At 43.0% G+C, this 14,082-nt stretch overlaps 1 protein-coding gene across 11 annotated transcripts in view; it reads right to left on the reverse strand.

The window, feature by feature from the left end:
• Positions 1-1,531: 1,531 nt before the first annotated feature.
• ST3GAL6 (ST3 beta-galactoside alpha-2,3-sialyltransferase 6) overlaps positions 1,532-14,082 on the reverse strand; it is a 46,399-nt gene continuing 33,848 nt past the window's right edge. For 10 of the 11 annotated variants that reach the window (XM_065062518.1, XM_021299658.2, XM_021299661.2 and 7 more), the window contains 4 exons: positions 12,977-13,163; positions 11,424-11,561; positions 7,747-7,899; positions 1,532-6,255 (listed from right to left, as the gene is read on the reverse strand). In XM_065062518.1, coding sequence (XP_064918590.1) covers positions 6,175-6,255; positions 7,747-7,899; positions 11,424-11,561; positions 12,977-13,163 — 559 coding nt within the window. In that variant the 3' untranslated portion in view covers positions 1,532-6,174. Of the gene's footprint in view, positions 6,256-7,458; positions 7,636-7,746; positions 7,900-11,423; positions 11,562-12,976; positions 13,164-14,082 lie in introns of those variants that run through there. The other variant, XM_021299656.2, reaches the window with a different exon arrangement.

The following is a 14,082-nucleotide window of genomic DNA, read 5'->3' on the forward strand; positions in this document are numbered from 1 at the left end:
GCCACAAGATACTGGGGGAACATGCTGCCCTGGCATCACACGTACTGGGAGAGCTCAGCTGGGGCTGGGGGGAACGCACTGAGCGAGGGGCTCCCACGGGATGCGAGGGATGCTCAGCGTGAGCCCATCTAGGGGTGCAGCGCAACAAGGGGGGTTTACAGGGGTACAAGGGTTTGGAGAGGAAGCCATATGAGGAGCGGCTAAAGTCACTGGGTTTGTTCAGCCTGGAGAAGAGGAGACTGAGGGGAGACCCAATGGCAGCTACAGCTTCCTCACAAGGGGAGAAAGAGGGGCAGGCGCTGATCTCTTCTCTCTGGTGACCAATGACAGAACCCAGGGGAATGTCAGGAAGATGTGCCAGGAGAGGTTTAGGTTGGACATTAGGAAAAGTTCTTCCCCCACAGGGTGGTGGAGCACTGGAACAGGCTCCCCAGGGAGGTGTCACAGCCCCAAGCCTGACAGTGTTCAAGAGACTGGACAACACTCTCAGACACACCATGTGAACTGTGGGATTGTCACATGCAGGGACAGGAGTTGGACTCGATGATCCTTGTGGGTCTCTTCCAACTCAGGACTTTCAATGATTCTACGAAGGCAGAGAGGCAGTGTGTGGGAAGCCAAGAAACAGAGGTCACAGAGGTGCATGGTTAAGGGTTTGTGCTTGTCTGAAAAGCCAGAGCTGGCTGCCCGGGCCGGGAGATGCACACCACAGCCCTGGCTCTCTAGGGGATTTGAAAACAGCTTTCTCATTCCTCTCCTCCTCATTTTTTCACCTGCAGCAAAAACCTGGTGTGAAAGCAGCAACATACTTGTCACTGATGTACATCACTGTTCAACTGTAGTTTCAGTGCGGGGACTGAATCATAACCTGTGATTTGGCTCCCTGCATCTCATCTCAGGGACAGGCATTTCCTCCAAGCTGTAGAACTCCTAAACTGTCACTACTAAAATGAATACATTGAAGACCTACTTGTGTCAGGTAATTGTTTTCTAAACCTCCCTCAGACAACCTGACACTGCTTGGCTAAGCAGCACCCTGCTGCCCAGCATCTCATTTTTACTGCACAGAGGAAAACAAAACATGAGCAAAGTATCGCAATCAATGTCTTTCACTTTCTATCTAAAGTCTGTGTCATGTACCATCTTCTTAGATGAATGTTTATTACAGCATTCCTCCAAAAGACCCCAATAACACAGGCAAGATTAAAAAAAAAAAAACAACAAAATGAAACACACAAAAAATTAAAATCAGGAGGATGCTGCTCTTGGATCTTACCCACAAAAACTATGTTGCAGCATTGCTGTTAACTCAGCCTGGAGTGAGATATGCACCCACAGTCCAGCTCAGCCTAATGAGCTTCAAAAATTTTCAGCTCTGTTTGCTCTCCTAAGCACCAAAGTTTGTTCTGAAACTCAATACTGTATCTGACACCACTGTGTGTACTTTATGCACCATTAATAATGTTGCTGGGTGTGTGTGCACATACACAGACACACACACACTCTGACTTTGCAAAAATAAGCCTGAGGGCACCATCTTTAACACAGTTTATTCACAGGAAAATAGTATCTTTCCATTTGTAGCATTCAAAATTTCACTTGAAACAACTTTAAGAATGTCTTCAAAATACAGCTGGCACTTTAAAGGCATATAAAACTTAAGACAAATAGCAAATAAAATAAGTATTTACCGATACCAAAAATGATGTTGAGGTTCTTAAAAATCAGACTCCACTTAAAAGTTTACACTACCTCCCAGGGCATTGTTATAAAGGGAAGTGTGACACAGAAACAAGAGGTACCACAGACTAATTATTAAACACTGAAGTTGTGATTCTGTTTTATTATCACCAACACAATCACTGGAAATGTCATTTAGTAATATCTTTTAGGCACTCTCAGATTTGTATTTAGTGCAATAGCTGGTGACCTTTCTTGTTAAGTAGTATCTCAGTACTTCCCTTAATTATTACAGCAGAGAGAAAAGTGAAAAAAAAAAACAAACCACAAACAAAATCAAAACCACCCACAAACAAAAAACCACCACCACCACAACAACAAAAAAAACAACCCCACAACACTTTTCTGGCAGAAAATAAACAAAAAAAACCATTTAAAAGTCTGAGCCAAGGAGAGGTTTCAGCTGACACGTCATCCTGCCTGTTTCTGTGTGTGCTTTGGTACCTCATAGCTGGGTCTTTCTGATGATGCAGCATTTTGAGGGAGGTGGCAGACAGCAGGAACACCTTTGCTGTAAGATGCTGCTGCCTGGAAATTCAGCAAGCTGCAGGAGAACAGGCCAGAAGGCATAAGACTGACTTTGCAATCAATACAGGAAGAAAACTGATGGGAGACACTGGGTACCTACATAGTTACACCCTTACCAGACATGGAAATCAAGCTGGCAACATGCCCAGATTAAAAATTTGACAGCTTTGCTGCTGATGATATGAGGAAAAAATGGGTATCTTTTAAAGGGAGGTTTCAGTGCAGAGACTTCACTTTCAGGAATGGCAAAAATGGAAAAATAAAATCTTAGTAGCAGCTTACTCTCAGAAAAGTTTTGTGTATTCAGAGTTTGCATTATTGCTTTTTTCAAGAAGTCCTAAGGGAAGTCTTTAGTAATGCAAAACAGCTGTGAAGACATGCACCCAGGTAGAAAACACACTGTTATCTGTTGGCATTGGTGGGAAACACACTACATATAGGTATTCTTGCCTACAAAAAGTTAAGTATGAAATTGACACTTGTTCTCTAGGCAGAGGAACAGAAATGACCACATGAAGCAGGTGATGGTGATGAAGGAGGGCAGGTAAACACAGAATCCTACCAAAACATCTTGCATCAGGGGAAATGATGCAGTTGCCTCTGTTTCTAATTGAAGCTAAAAATCACTGGCCCCTAAGCTGTGCTTTCAAAAAAGAAAAAAGGCCTGGGCTCTAAACGTTCCTCAGCCACCTTGTGAGGGCAACCTTGGCACACATGGACTCAACACCAATGCAGGAGCACAGAAGTGGGAGAAGAAGTATCCCTGGGAGTACTGCTTAATTTCAAAAACAAGTAATACAAATAGGCAGGCTTATTAGAAGAAATAAAAAGGGGCAGCTGATACGCATAAATGCTTGTAGACAGCATATTAAATGAACCGAGAATAGCAGACACATTATTTAAAACAAAAAAATAATCTTAGGCCAAAAAAACCCTGATGTGGTAAAAAAAAAAAAAATATTAAATAAATAAAGGAGTCTTTTAAATAAAAAGAGTTTGGGAGACATCATTTGTTTGCCATGAAGCCTTTTTTCCAATTATTTTATTTGGATTCTAACCACAGCAGAACCAACCCCACCCCCCAAAAACCAACTCCCAGAAAAGCTGGGAGAAGGCATCATTTCGTATTAGTGGGAAGAGTATCTCTGGAGAGGAAATAAAGCAGAGACATTAACCACCTCCTCAAAAGTAGAGCTCCCTACCCACCTCCTGCCACCAGAGACAGGTAGCAGCCTGCACCATCACAAGTACCAGGCACTGTGAGGAGAGGACAAACTCAATAGCTCTCCTGGAAAAAAATTCTACATGGTCAGCATACTGAGATGTTACATGGATGTGACTGGATCTGTGGCAGCATCCCATGGGAGAGGTGGGGGCTGCTGAGAGCAACTGTGGGCTTTGATGAGGAATAGGCCCCCTCCACTTCTGCCTGGCTCCACTCTCAACAGAGTCCAAGATCTACCAAGGACTTCTGTGCAGGAGGGAGCTCAGACAACACTGTGGCCTTTGTTAAAAGCCTTACTTCAGCATTTTTTTCATGTGGAATTGCTACTGTCAGGAGCCTAAATCACTGCAGGTCTGGGGCTGCAGAGTCACATACACCCTTTATAGTTAACTGAAATAATCATAAGAAACAAATGTTGGTAGAGACAAAGACAGTATTGTCACTGTTTTCTGATGCATCCAGAATTTTAAGCAAAGATCTCCTCAAAGTCTGAGAAATGTATATGTTTTAGGCAAAGAAAAACCAAGGAAACACAAATAACTAAGTGCCCTTCTGGCACCTGGTGAAGAGGTCCTCCACTTCCACCACCACAGTCACCTCCTCCAGTGCCCCAGGAGCTCCCATGCTCCCCTTTCCCCACGCTCTCACCTGCCACCCTGTACACAGATGGGCAAGGGGCCACCCCCCACAGCATCCCCTGGACCCAAGGGACACATATCCAGCCAGCAGGACACAACGGCACAGCCTGTCCCTTGCTGGGACACACCTGGGCCCTTCCCTGCCCCCACCACAGATTTTCATGACATTCAGAGTTATTTCAAATACGTCCAATTAGGTGAAAGCCTCTTTGACCGTGGCTCCCCTCCAAATCACACTGCCCTCAGCAACTCCCAAGCGGCAGAGGCAAGGAGCTAAAGATAGAGATGACAACCATGGGGAAGTATTGTGTTTTTTTGGTTTGTTTGTTTGGGATTTTTTTAATACCTATTGCACTTTGTAAGAGAAAGAGGAAAAAAAGAAAAATGACTCTTTGGTCACTTGAACACTTATTTCTCTACACTGCTGCAGCAAAGTAGCTATAGTCAGTACTTTTGTCATCCTTGGTTTCTGATAATACAAATACTGTGCTCTTGACCTGCTAGAGTTTTGTATTCATACTGCAATTGTTTACACTCCTCCTAGATGTGCTAAAGCTCTCAGTATCATTTTATTTAAAAGCACCAAGGGTTTTTCTGCCCACTTTAAAGACACTTTTTTTTTTGTGGTGGATTTCTTTGTGCTTTCTTTAGGCATGATTGATCAATAAAACCACAAGATCCTCAAGCAAATCTGCGACAATTAAATACATACACACACACACACACATATCCTATGAGAGAACTGGAACAGTATATTACTTGTTCTTCTTTAACAGTTGTCAAGGGCATCCCCAAGCAGATTTATTCATTCTGCAGGCTTGTCCAAGGCAAAACAATACAGGAAACAAACATCCCACTAAATGTTTCAATTAAAATCCTGAGTAAGTTCCCACCACTAAATGATTTAGTTCAGCCACATCCTTTAAACCTTAATGTCAAGACAGGAGAGATAAACAGAAGCCAAATGATAATTCAGTTGAAGTACATCTTGGATGTTCCCTAGCACACTCTACTGTCAAAAACAAACATTCATTGCTCATATTGATGCATTTCAAAGGTAGAAATGCATTACAGCATCTGAGAAAGGAGATTGTGCTGGCTTGTAAAATATATCTTGATTCTCAGGGAATGAACAGAAAGATGCATAAGATTCTGTCCTGGAGGTCTAGGAATTCATCACATGTTGCCTGTAAAATTAAACTCTGGCATGAACATCTCTGTCCCAGCTCCTGTTGTGGTCTTGAGGAAGCAGCTGACACACAGGTAGGCAGGACAACTCTTCAGCCTTTGTACTCCCTCTTTTCTCAGTGGGGTCATCAACAGTACAATTTACTGGACACACAGCCTGGGGAAGATGATTTCCCATAAACCAGGTACAAGACGAGCACTGTTGATACCAACATCTCCACAAATCAGACCAAAGAGCCTTCACCTTTGGCAAAAGCAGGCAGCAATCCAGGGTCGATGGCCAGTGCCAAAGCTGTGGCTTCTTTGCTGAAGATGGATGTTCCCTCCTCAGGAGCAGGGCAGAGCAAAACCTGTACTCTGTATGTTCCCCCTTCTTCCTGACATACAGTAATGACTCCCAGGCATTGTTTTAAAGTCATTTGCATACTTCAAGATAGACATTCAAGATCTTACATCCATCTACTAATTAAACGCTGGTCACCTTAGACTCTTGACAGTGTAACTTTTTTGGAGGACGACACCAGAAACAAAAGTATTCCAGAGAAGTAATCATTTGGAAAGAGTTCTTGCTGATAAATAAGTAATCTGCATCACATTTTTATATATCCCTGATACTTTCAGCTGAAAGCTTCATGGTTTTTCCATTATTAAATAGTTTCACAGAAATTCAGTTTATTCTGTTTGCAACAGCCCATTACCCCCAAGCTTAGAAGCTTCTGCCTTGGTGAGGTTTCTGGGTTCCTTTTAAACAGTAAACAGTTATGCCGCACTTAAAATATAAAAATGTCATACAAAAAATAAAAACTTTTGAAATCATGAAAATAGTGATTGTTCTTCATATTTTCCATTCAGCTTTCATGTCAAATTGACTACAAAGTTCTTGTCTATAAGTTTCTTCAAAAATTTCTGCTCAGCATTGATGTTGTGGTATTCATTCTAAAGAGATGTGAGGGAATAATAAAAAAAAAAAAAGACAAAAACCAAATTATTACCAGAAGCAACACTTCATATTTTTTCCTTTTAATTACCTGTGATACTTGGAAGATGCTAATAGCAGGAAAGCTCTGGGGACAAGACTTCTTAGTGAAGGCTGTAGGCACAGTCTCCCAAGAAAACAGGTGAGTGACTCTATTGCTCAAAACTAGGATAGATTTTCCCATTAGGACACAAACCAAAAGGGATGAGCCTTAAGAGGCCAGAATGGGTGAGACATGATCTCACAGAAGTCCTCCCTGTGCTTAGTGGCAACAGCTGCACAACCACATTTACAGCACAAGCCGTCAGAAAATGACTAATTCTCAAAGGTCAACATAGGTTCCTGAAAAGCACACATCAAGCATTTGTAAATAGGATGAGTCCTGCCAATCAGTTCTGAGAAGTCAAAACTATGTTCTGTGCTGTATCCATATCCCAGATACATGGAAGATCACTGAGGTTAGTGGGACAGCAGAAGGGAACTAAGTCTACTGACAATCCTGGACACTGAATCCAGTAAATTGAAATTAATACTGCATAAGAGATTGTACATATATAGTAAAATGTTTACAACACTACTAAAGAATTAATGATAAGCTTTTTGTTTAATTGTTTGGGTTTTAAAGTTTCAAGATTTTATCATATTTATGTCTACTCAACTAGCCATCAGACTTACCCTAGCTTCATATACACTGCAAAAAAGCACCTGCAGAAAGGAATCTCAAAATAAAGGTAAGTTCAGTGCCAGAGGAAAATTATGTCAGAGCAGCAGGCACCTAGGAGTCCTCAGAGAGACATGATAGGTTCTTATGGACATCACCTTCCTCCTTCAGGAAAGGGAGGAGGAGTAAAAATAGTCCCTACATGGACTGGGCATGCACATGGAAAACTGTTCACATTGAGGTAAAGGGGTGAGATGGAGTTGCTCAGACTACAGAGCTGAATACAAGAGCAGAGACAAAAGAAAGCAAAGCCATGACTGCAGCAAAGCAAGAGGTCCTTCTCTGCAGGACAGTAGAAGGCATCCCTGATGCTTGCCAGCCTCCGGCTGCTTGCCTACCCCTAGCAAGTTGTGGCTTCCTACTCCTGTAAACAGTTCCTTCTCTTCCTAACTGTCTCTAAGAGCTACTTTTCTGCTTTCCATTTCTGAAATTCAGCTATAGGTCTTTAACTCCTTCCTTTCCACTTCACTTTTTTTTTGGTAAGAAATCTGGCAAATGTGACAAATTGTGCAAGTAGCTGCCAACGAAAAAAAAGAATGCAAACACAAGCACAGAAGCAACACTACTCACGTTCTGACAGTGCTATCAAATACGCCTCTATGAACAAGAGCTGCATACCCTAAGGATAATGGCAGTAAAACAGAACATACAAATGGATGTATCTCATGCAGACATTGCAGAAAATGGTGTAGCACAAGGGACACAAATATCACTATCCGCATCATTGTACCTGCATCATTTGAGACATCGTGTCATTGCCGTAGTAGTGCAAAGAGCTGTTTCTGTCAGTGAAGTCATACTTGAAGCCTGCCAGGTGAACTTCATGGCATATGTGAAATGCTAGCGTAATGGCAATGAGCCCCGTTGTTGGATGCTTGGGTTTCTAAAACAGAACAGAAAGAGCATAACATCCATAAATACCTGCCAGCTTGATGGGAATAGCAAGCCTAAGAACCAAGGAAATCAAACTGGCTTTTTTACAGACATTGGGTTTTGTGGTTCGATCCCCTCATGTCTCATAATGGTGCTGCCCACAGGTTTTCCATGACTGGGATATCTGCTGTGTTGGCTTTCCCTGGGATTCTCTGGTTTCTAGTGAGGTTGAGCCCACACTGTAGTCCTCCACCCAGCAGACGCATCCAGGAAAGTCTCCCCATACCTCTCTTCAGCAACCTAATTTCATTAAACTGGTCAGGCTTCAATATGTTGGAAGCCATTTCGCCCCATCGAATTTGACTGAATCAGCAGACGTGTTTGGAAGTTTCTAGATCATGGAGATCCAGACAAAAAGAAAAGCTGATGCCTCAAACATTCATAACACCAAGCTAAAAACACACAAGTGCTACTGCTGCATTAACTTGGCTGCATTTGAACTTTTTCAGAGGAGGGAAATTCCAGAAAAACACTGCTTTAGACCTTCCCCCACTATTTCCATTGGAAGACAAACTGTAAAATTGCTTTTTTCTCCCTACAGCGAGATAGCTCAGAAGTAAATGCAATGTAAAATATCAAGAGCAGGTCATAAATAGGTTTTAACTGTGCAAAATTAAAAACACCTAACCAAAAATCAGCATTTCTTACAAGAGCAGAGAACACCTCATTGCAACTACCTGTCCTATCTATGATCAAGTACACGACTCTTTAACAGCAACAGTGGTGGCTAAAATTATCTAAGGAAGTAAAAGAGACAAAGTTTGTACAAAGAAGTGAACGTTGTCATTAGTCTAAGTGACAAAGCTGAGGGGAAAAAGTGGCCTCAGAAATAGACAAAACTTTCAAGCAGTAATGTCCTTCATAGCTAAAATAACAATTTTATCAGAGACCAAATGAGCTCAAAACTTTCAGTAGCTGCAATCAAACCTCACCTGAGCACAAAATCGTATGCCTTTTTTGATCTCTTACCCAAGGCTCAGTTCATTTGCCTCTGAAAACAAAGTAGGCAAAACAGTGCTGGACAACTCTGCACATAAAGGCAGCAGATGCACTCAATGACACAGGAAAATATTTCTTTGTATTGTATGATACAAGAACAAATTCCCAGGAAAAATTACTAACATCAGCACTTTAAGCATAATTAAAGTCACAGAATTAACTATCACCTTTTATGTAGATTTTTTTTTTTTTTGAACCTTTATACAATGTTTAGAATATTCCAAAAATGACATCAACTTAAAACACGCTGTTGCTCAGGGCTCTTGCCAGTTAGCAAAATAACCTTCTACCTGGGGGCCCAACAGCATAAACTTAGTGACTCTGTCACAATATCCATACCAAACATGACCCAAAAATTACAGCAGGAATGCTACATGTCAGGATTAGTGCTATTTGGAATATCAGAGGTTGCAACTAGCTGTGTTTACCTTTGGTGATCATAAAGTTCACCTATAAAGAATATACTAAAAAAAAAGCAACACTAGTTATTTTAAAATGTATTGTCACACTAGTGCCCTAGCAATACTCGGATATCCTCTGCCTGGAATGAAATTTGTTCGGCCAGTCTTGTTTAATGCGAAGAGGCACAGCCCTGGAATGACTCTGCAACACTTTCCGACTTCAGTGCTGCTCGGGCAGCAGATCCTATTCTACAGTTGTTCTTTCCAGTTCTGCTAACACTATCTTAGTGACTAATGAAGAAACGGAGGTGCTTGTGGGACTATGCAGAAATGTGCACACAGGGAACATAAGCCTGGCGCAATGGAAAATGCAGAGACAGCCAGGAAAGCAACACTGGTCTTCTGCATCTCCTGCAGGCAGAGGGAGCTGAAGTGCAGGACAGCAAAGGCAGCACTAGCCCTCCCCAGGGATGCACTACAGGGACAGAGGGCTCCAAAGCTGGTCCTGCAAAAGGCCACCCTGCCAACAGGAACCCCTGAGATACAGCCTAGAGCTTCACCAGACCCCTACACACCAGTTGTGCCAGAGCAACTGCAGACCTGTGGGCTCCCAGCCAGGGAACTCCTCTGAGATGGGGGAAAGGCAAGGACAAGGGCACCTGAGCTTGACCATCGCTGCCACCTGGGACGAGGGGCTGCAAAACCCCTGGGATGGAGCAAGTGGGAGGTGGAGGTGGCAAACAGGGGCTCCAAGCATGGATGGACTCTGCTCCAGCTCTGGGCAGGGGCGCCCAGGGAGCAGGAGGGGAGCAGAAGGCACCTTACCCAAAGTGACAGAGGGGCCTGTGGTACCACCTCCGGGACACCACTGGTCTTACTTTTACCCCCACTGAGGGGGGAGCAGAAGAAGAGACAGAAGGGATTTCTGGAGCCATGGATGTTCCGTGGCCCTTTAGGAGACTATGAGGTGCCCAGCTACTATACTGTTTTCTCCTTCTCACACGTGACTCAAGAGCTGGCATGCCACGGTGCCCTGGCAAGCACACAGCCAAACTGGGTATTCTAGTTTGAGAGGTAATGGGAGGGAAAATCTACTAGCAGTCTCAAAAAAAAAAAAAAGAACGCACAAAACCCCCCAAAAGCTTAAAAAAAAAAAATCTCAAACCCCTCAAATATTACAAAGATTAAACCAGAAAATGTTGTGGCAGATACTGCACAGTGACAGCCTGTCAAACGTTTCCACACGTGTCAGTTGGTTGATCCAAATGAAACAGCTCCGTGCAATGACGTGACCCCAGGGAATCATGTTTGTGCTGAATAGCACGTGGTCAGCCTTGACTGCACAAGGGAGATCTCCAGCTTGAAGCCCTACCTTTCATCAGAAACATTCTTCAGTCATAAACCAACAGTTAAAATGTATTTTTACATCCAAATAGATGGTTAACTCATTACAATGCTTGGCATTGAATCAGTAAGCACAAGAATGCTGCTAGACATATGTCATTAGTGCTGGGCTGGAATATCCTGTATGCTCCCAAGCCCCTACCCACCCTCAGCACAGTGCAATTGCAGCAGTGTTGGGTTTTTAGGGGTTTTTGTTTGTTTGGTGCGGAGTCTTTTTTTAGTGTTTTCTTTCTGTTGGGGATTTTTGCTGGGTTTGTGTTTTTTTGGTTTATTGATTCACGGTTCGGGTTTTGTTTTGTTTTTTAAGTAAAAACTATAAAACAGCACATTTAATAATTCAAGACTCCTTAACATTTCTAAAGGCTCTTCAGATCTGCATCTTCCAATGCCTGTCTACTTTTCCCAATTTTGTAAAAGGAATTGTCTGCCCACAAAAGGCGTTCTCATTTCATACTAATTACAGAATCCATAAAAAGAGATTTTTGGCATACAAGGCTATCCACTCTCCGGATTTCATTTTCCCATCATTTTTTAGGATCATCTGAATGCAAACTAATGCAATGTGAACCTAAAAGTTGTTCCAACATAGTCTACTATAATGAAGAGATAATTACCTCTAAGTACACATTTGGTTGCATGAAACTGAAAGGTACAGAAGAAAAAAGCCTACCTCCTTTTTGGGAAACCTTGTTGGGAAACGAAGCCATTCATATGCTGTTTTTCTGGTGATACTGGGATCAAGAATTCTGATTTGACTGGATTTGTATATCATATTCAGGGCTGGTTTCTTCCAAAAGCCTTTAGCACTCTGTAACCAGCAAGAAAATAGACATTTTTTTAAACAATTATAAACAGCTGGGTTTGTAGCAACTCTAACCAGAGTAAAATCCAAGAGCAGGAGGGTTGAGGAAGAAGCGTTAAACCTCCCAAAGTTCAAATGAACATGTGCCAAATTGTGCTCCTGCAAGAGGATAACCCACTGCAGCAGCAGAGGTTGGGGCTGGCTGGCTGGCAAGCAGCTTTGCAGAAATATTCCTGATGGACAACACAGACCAGCAGTGGGCCCTGAAGGCAGTAAACACTGTGTGCTTGGCCACAATAATAACAGCATAGAGAACAGGCAGGCAGAAGTTACTCTGTCAAGTCACAAAATCACAGACTGGTTGGGTTTGGAAGGGACCTCTGGAGATCATTTAGTCCAACACACCTGCTAAAGCAGGTTCACCCAGAGCAGATCGCACAGGAATGTGTCCAGGCAGGTTCTGAATGTCTGCACAGAGAAGGAGACTCCACAACCTCTCTGGGCAGCCTGTTCCAGTGCTCTGGCACCCTCAAAGTAAAGAAGTTTCTCATATTCTGATGGATCCTCCTCATATTCAGATGGATCCTCCTGTGCTTCAGTCTGTGCTCATTGCCCCTCATCCTATCATCGTTGGGCACCACTGAAAAGTCTGGTACCATCCCCTTGATGGGACATTCTTAAGTACTTTGTACCTTTCTGCGACCTCACAAATGCTGTTTTGGGCTACCACCTGTGCAAGAGAGAGCGATGAACTGGGGCAAGTTCAGCAGGCAGCCACTAAAATATCTGAGTGGCCACAGCACAGAGCAAACAAGAAGGGTCTGAAGAGGCTGGATTTGTTCAGCCCATCTACAACTATGTGGTAGGGGGTTACAAAAAGTGACAGGATGACACCCTTCTCAGAAGTACACAGTGAAAGGATAAGGAGAAATTTTTCGTGTGAGGGTGCTGCAGCACTGAAACAGAGCTTGTAGAAATATCCTTGGAAATACTCAGAACTTACCTGGATGATGCCCTAAGAACCTGGCATGGCTTTGAACTTGGTCATACTTTCCTTCAACAAGGTATTGGACTAAAGACCTCCAGAGAGAGGCCCCTTCCAACATTATTCTGCAATTCCACCAAGTGGTCAGGATAAAATAATGTGGGAAATGGCTGGAGCATGCATGTCAGAATATGAAACAGCACTAGGAAGAGGATAAACTGGCATTTCCAAGAGGAAAACTGCTTTGGGGCAAGGAACTGATCAATTGTGTGAGAAAGAGGACAAAAGCACTTACAGGAAAGGGATATTGAGCAGACTGACTAGGAGATACAGTGCTCCCCCCAGCTAGGACGACTAAGGTTAAAAGCAAACCAGGAATTTTCACATAAGCGGTGTGTGGGGAGCTGAGCCAAAGTGCATGAATAATTAAACTCACTATTTTCTGACCACTTAGTATCTCCCAAAGCCACTTCAAGTCACGTGGTTTGAAGACGATGAGAACAACAGTCGTATTAGGGTCATAGTGGATCGGATCCGAAAAGATGGATTCCGGGTAAGAAAGGCGGAAAGTCGTCCTCCTTCCAACATCATCTTCGTACCCTATAACAGGGCCATTATTCATTCTACAGAGGACAGAGACACAGAGACAGCCATGACCACTCCACCCATGTCCTTCCTGTGCGGCGGCTGGCACACACACCAACCTGTCTGTGGGACAGAGAGTGCATCCAGGAACAGGAGCGTTTAGTGGCCCAGCATTTACTTATCACGTTACATGGTAGACGAGCAATTATCATGTGCACTCGCCCTCTAACTCCGAGGGATCAAGCACATATGGGACACTGGCCAAGGCGGTTTAGAATACAATCACACGATTGCTAATCATGAGTCACTTGAGCAGAAGGCTTTTTGATTTGGCTCAAACACAGAAACTGGAGAAGACCGAAGAGAATAACCATCTTGGAGAATTACCCATTGCTCCATTCACGCTACTAGATGATCCAAGTCACACAGGAGCCAATTCAATAATGTTACAATATTCTTTACTGTCTAGAGCATATAGGAACAGGCATTATGACTGTGTACCTGATACTGATACGTCTTTGCTTTTATTTGTGGATTTTTGGATGTTGAGTTTTTTTGTGGGTTTGTTTGGTTTTGTTTGTTTGGTTTCCTTTTTAAAAAAATTACTTCCACAGCTGGTGGGTCAGGTCTCTCTGCTCTAAGGTGCTAGAAGGGCTGTGTTTAAGTCTCCATCTTGCAGTTTTTGCTTGGTGAGCGTGTTGCATATTCTTTGGAGAACTCAGGCAGTCTCTGTATGCTCCATTCCTGCCAATGCGACTGACCAGAATAGGAGGCACACTGCTAAGTCAAGTGTTTGCAAAACGAGGTAGGCAGAGATAGAAATATTTCGAAGTTTTGTCAGAAGTCATCATTAAATACAAATGCAACTACCAACTCTTTGTTCATTCACAGTAAACAACTGTGCACTATATTTCTGAAACAGTTCTAATTTAGAGCTGTTTTTAAATGTGGGACACC

This window comes from Columba livia, chromosome 1 (genome assembly GCF_036013475.1).
Source record: "Columba livia isolate bColLiv1 breed racing homer chromosome 1, bColLiv1.pat.W.v2, whole genome shotgun sequence".
In the NCBI taxonomy this organism is placed as follows: domain Eukaryota; kingdom Metazoa; phylum Chordata; class Aves; order Columbiformes; family Columbidae; genus Columba; species Columba livia.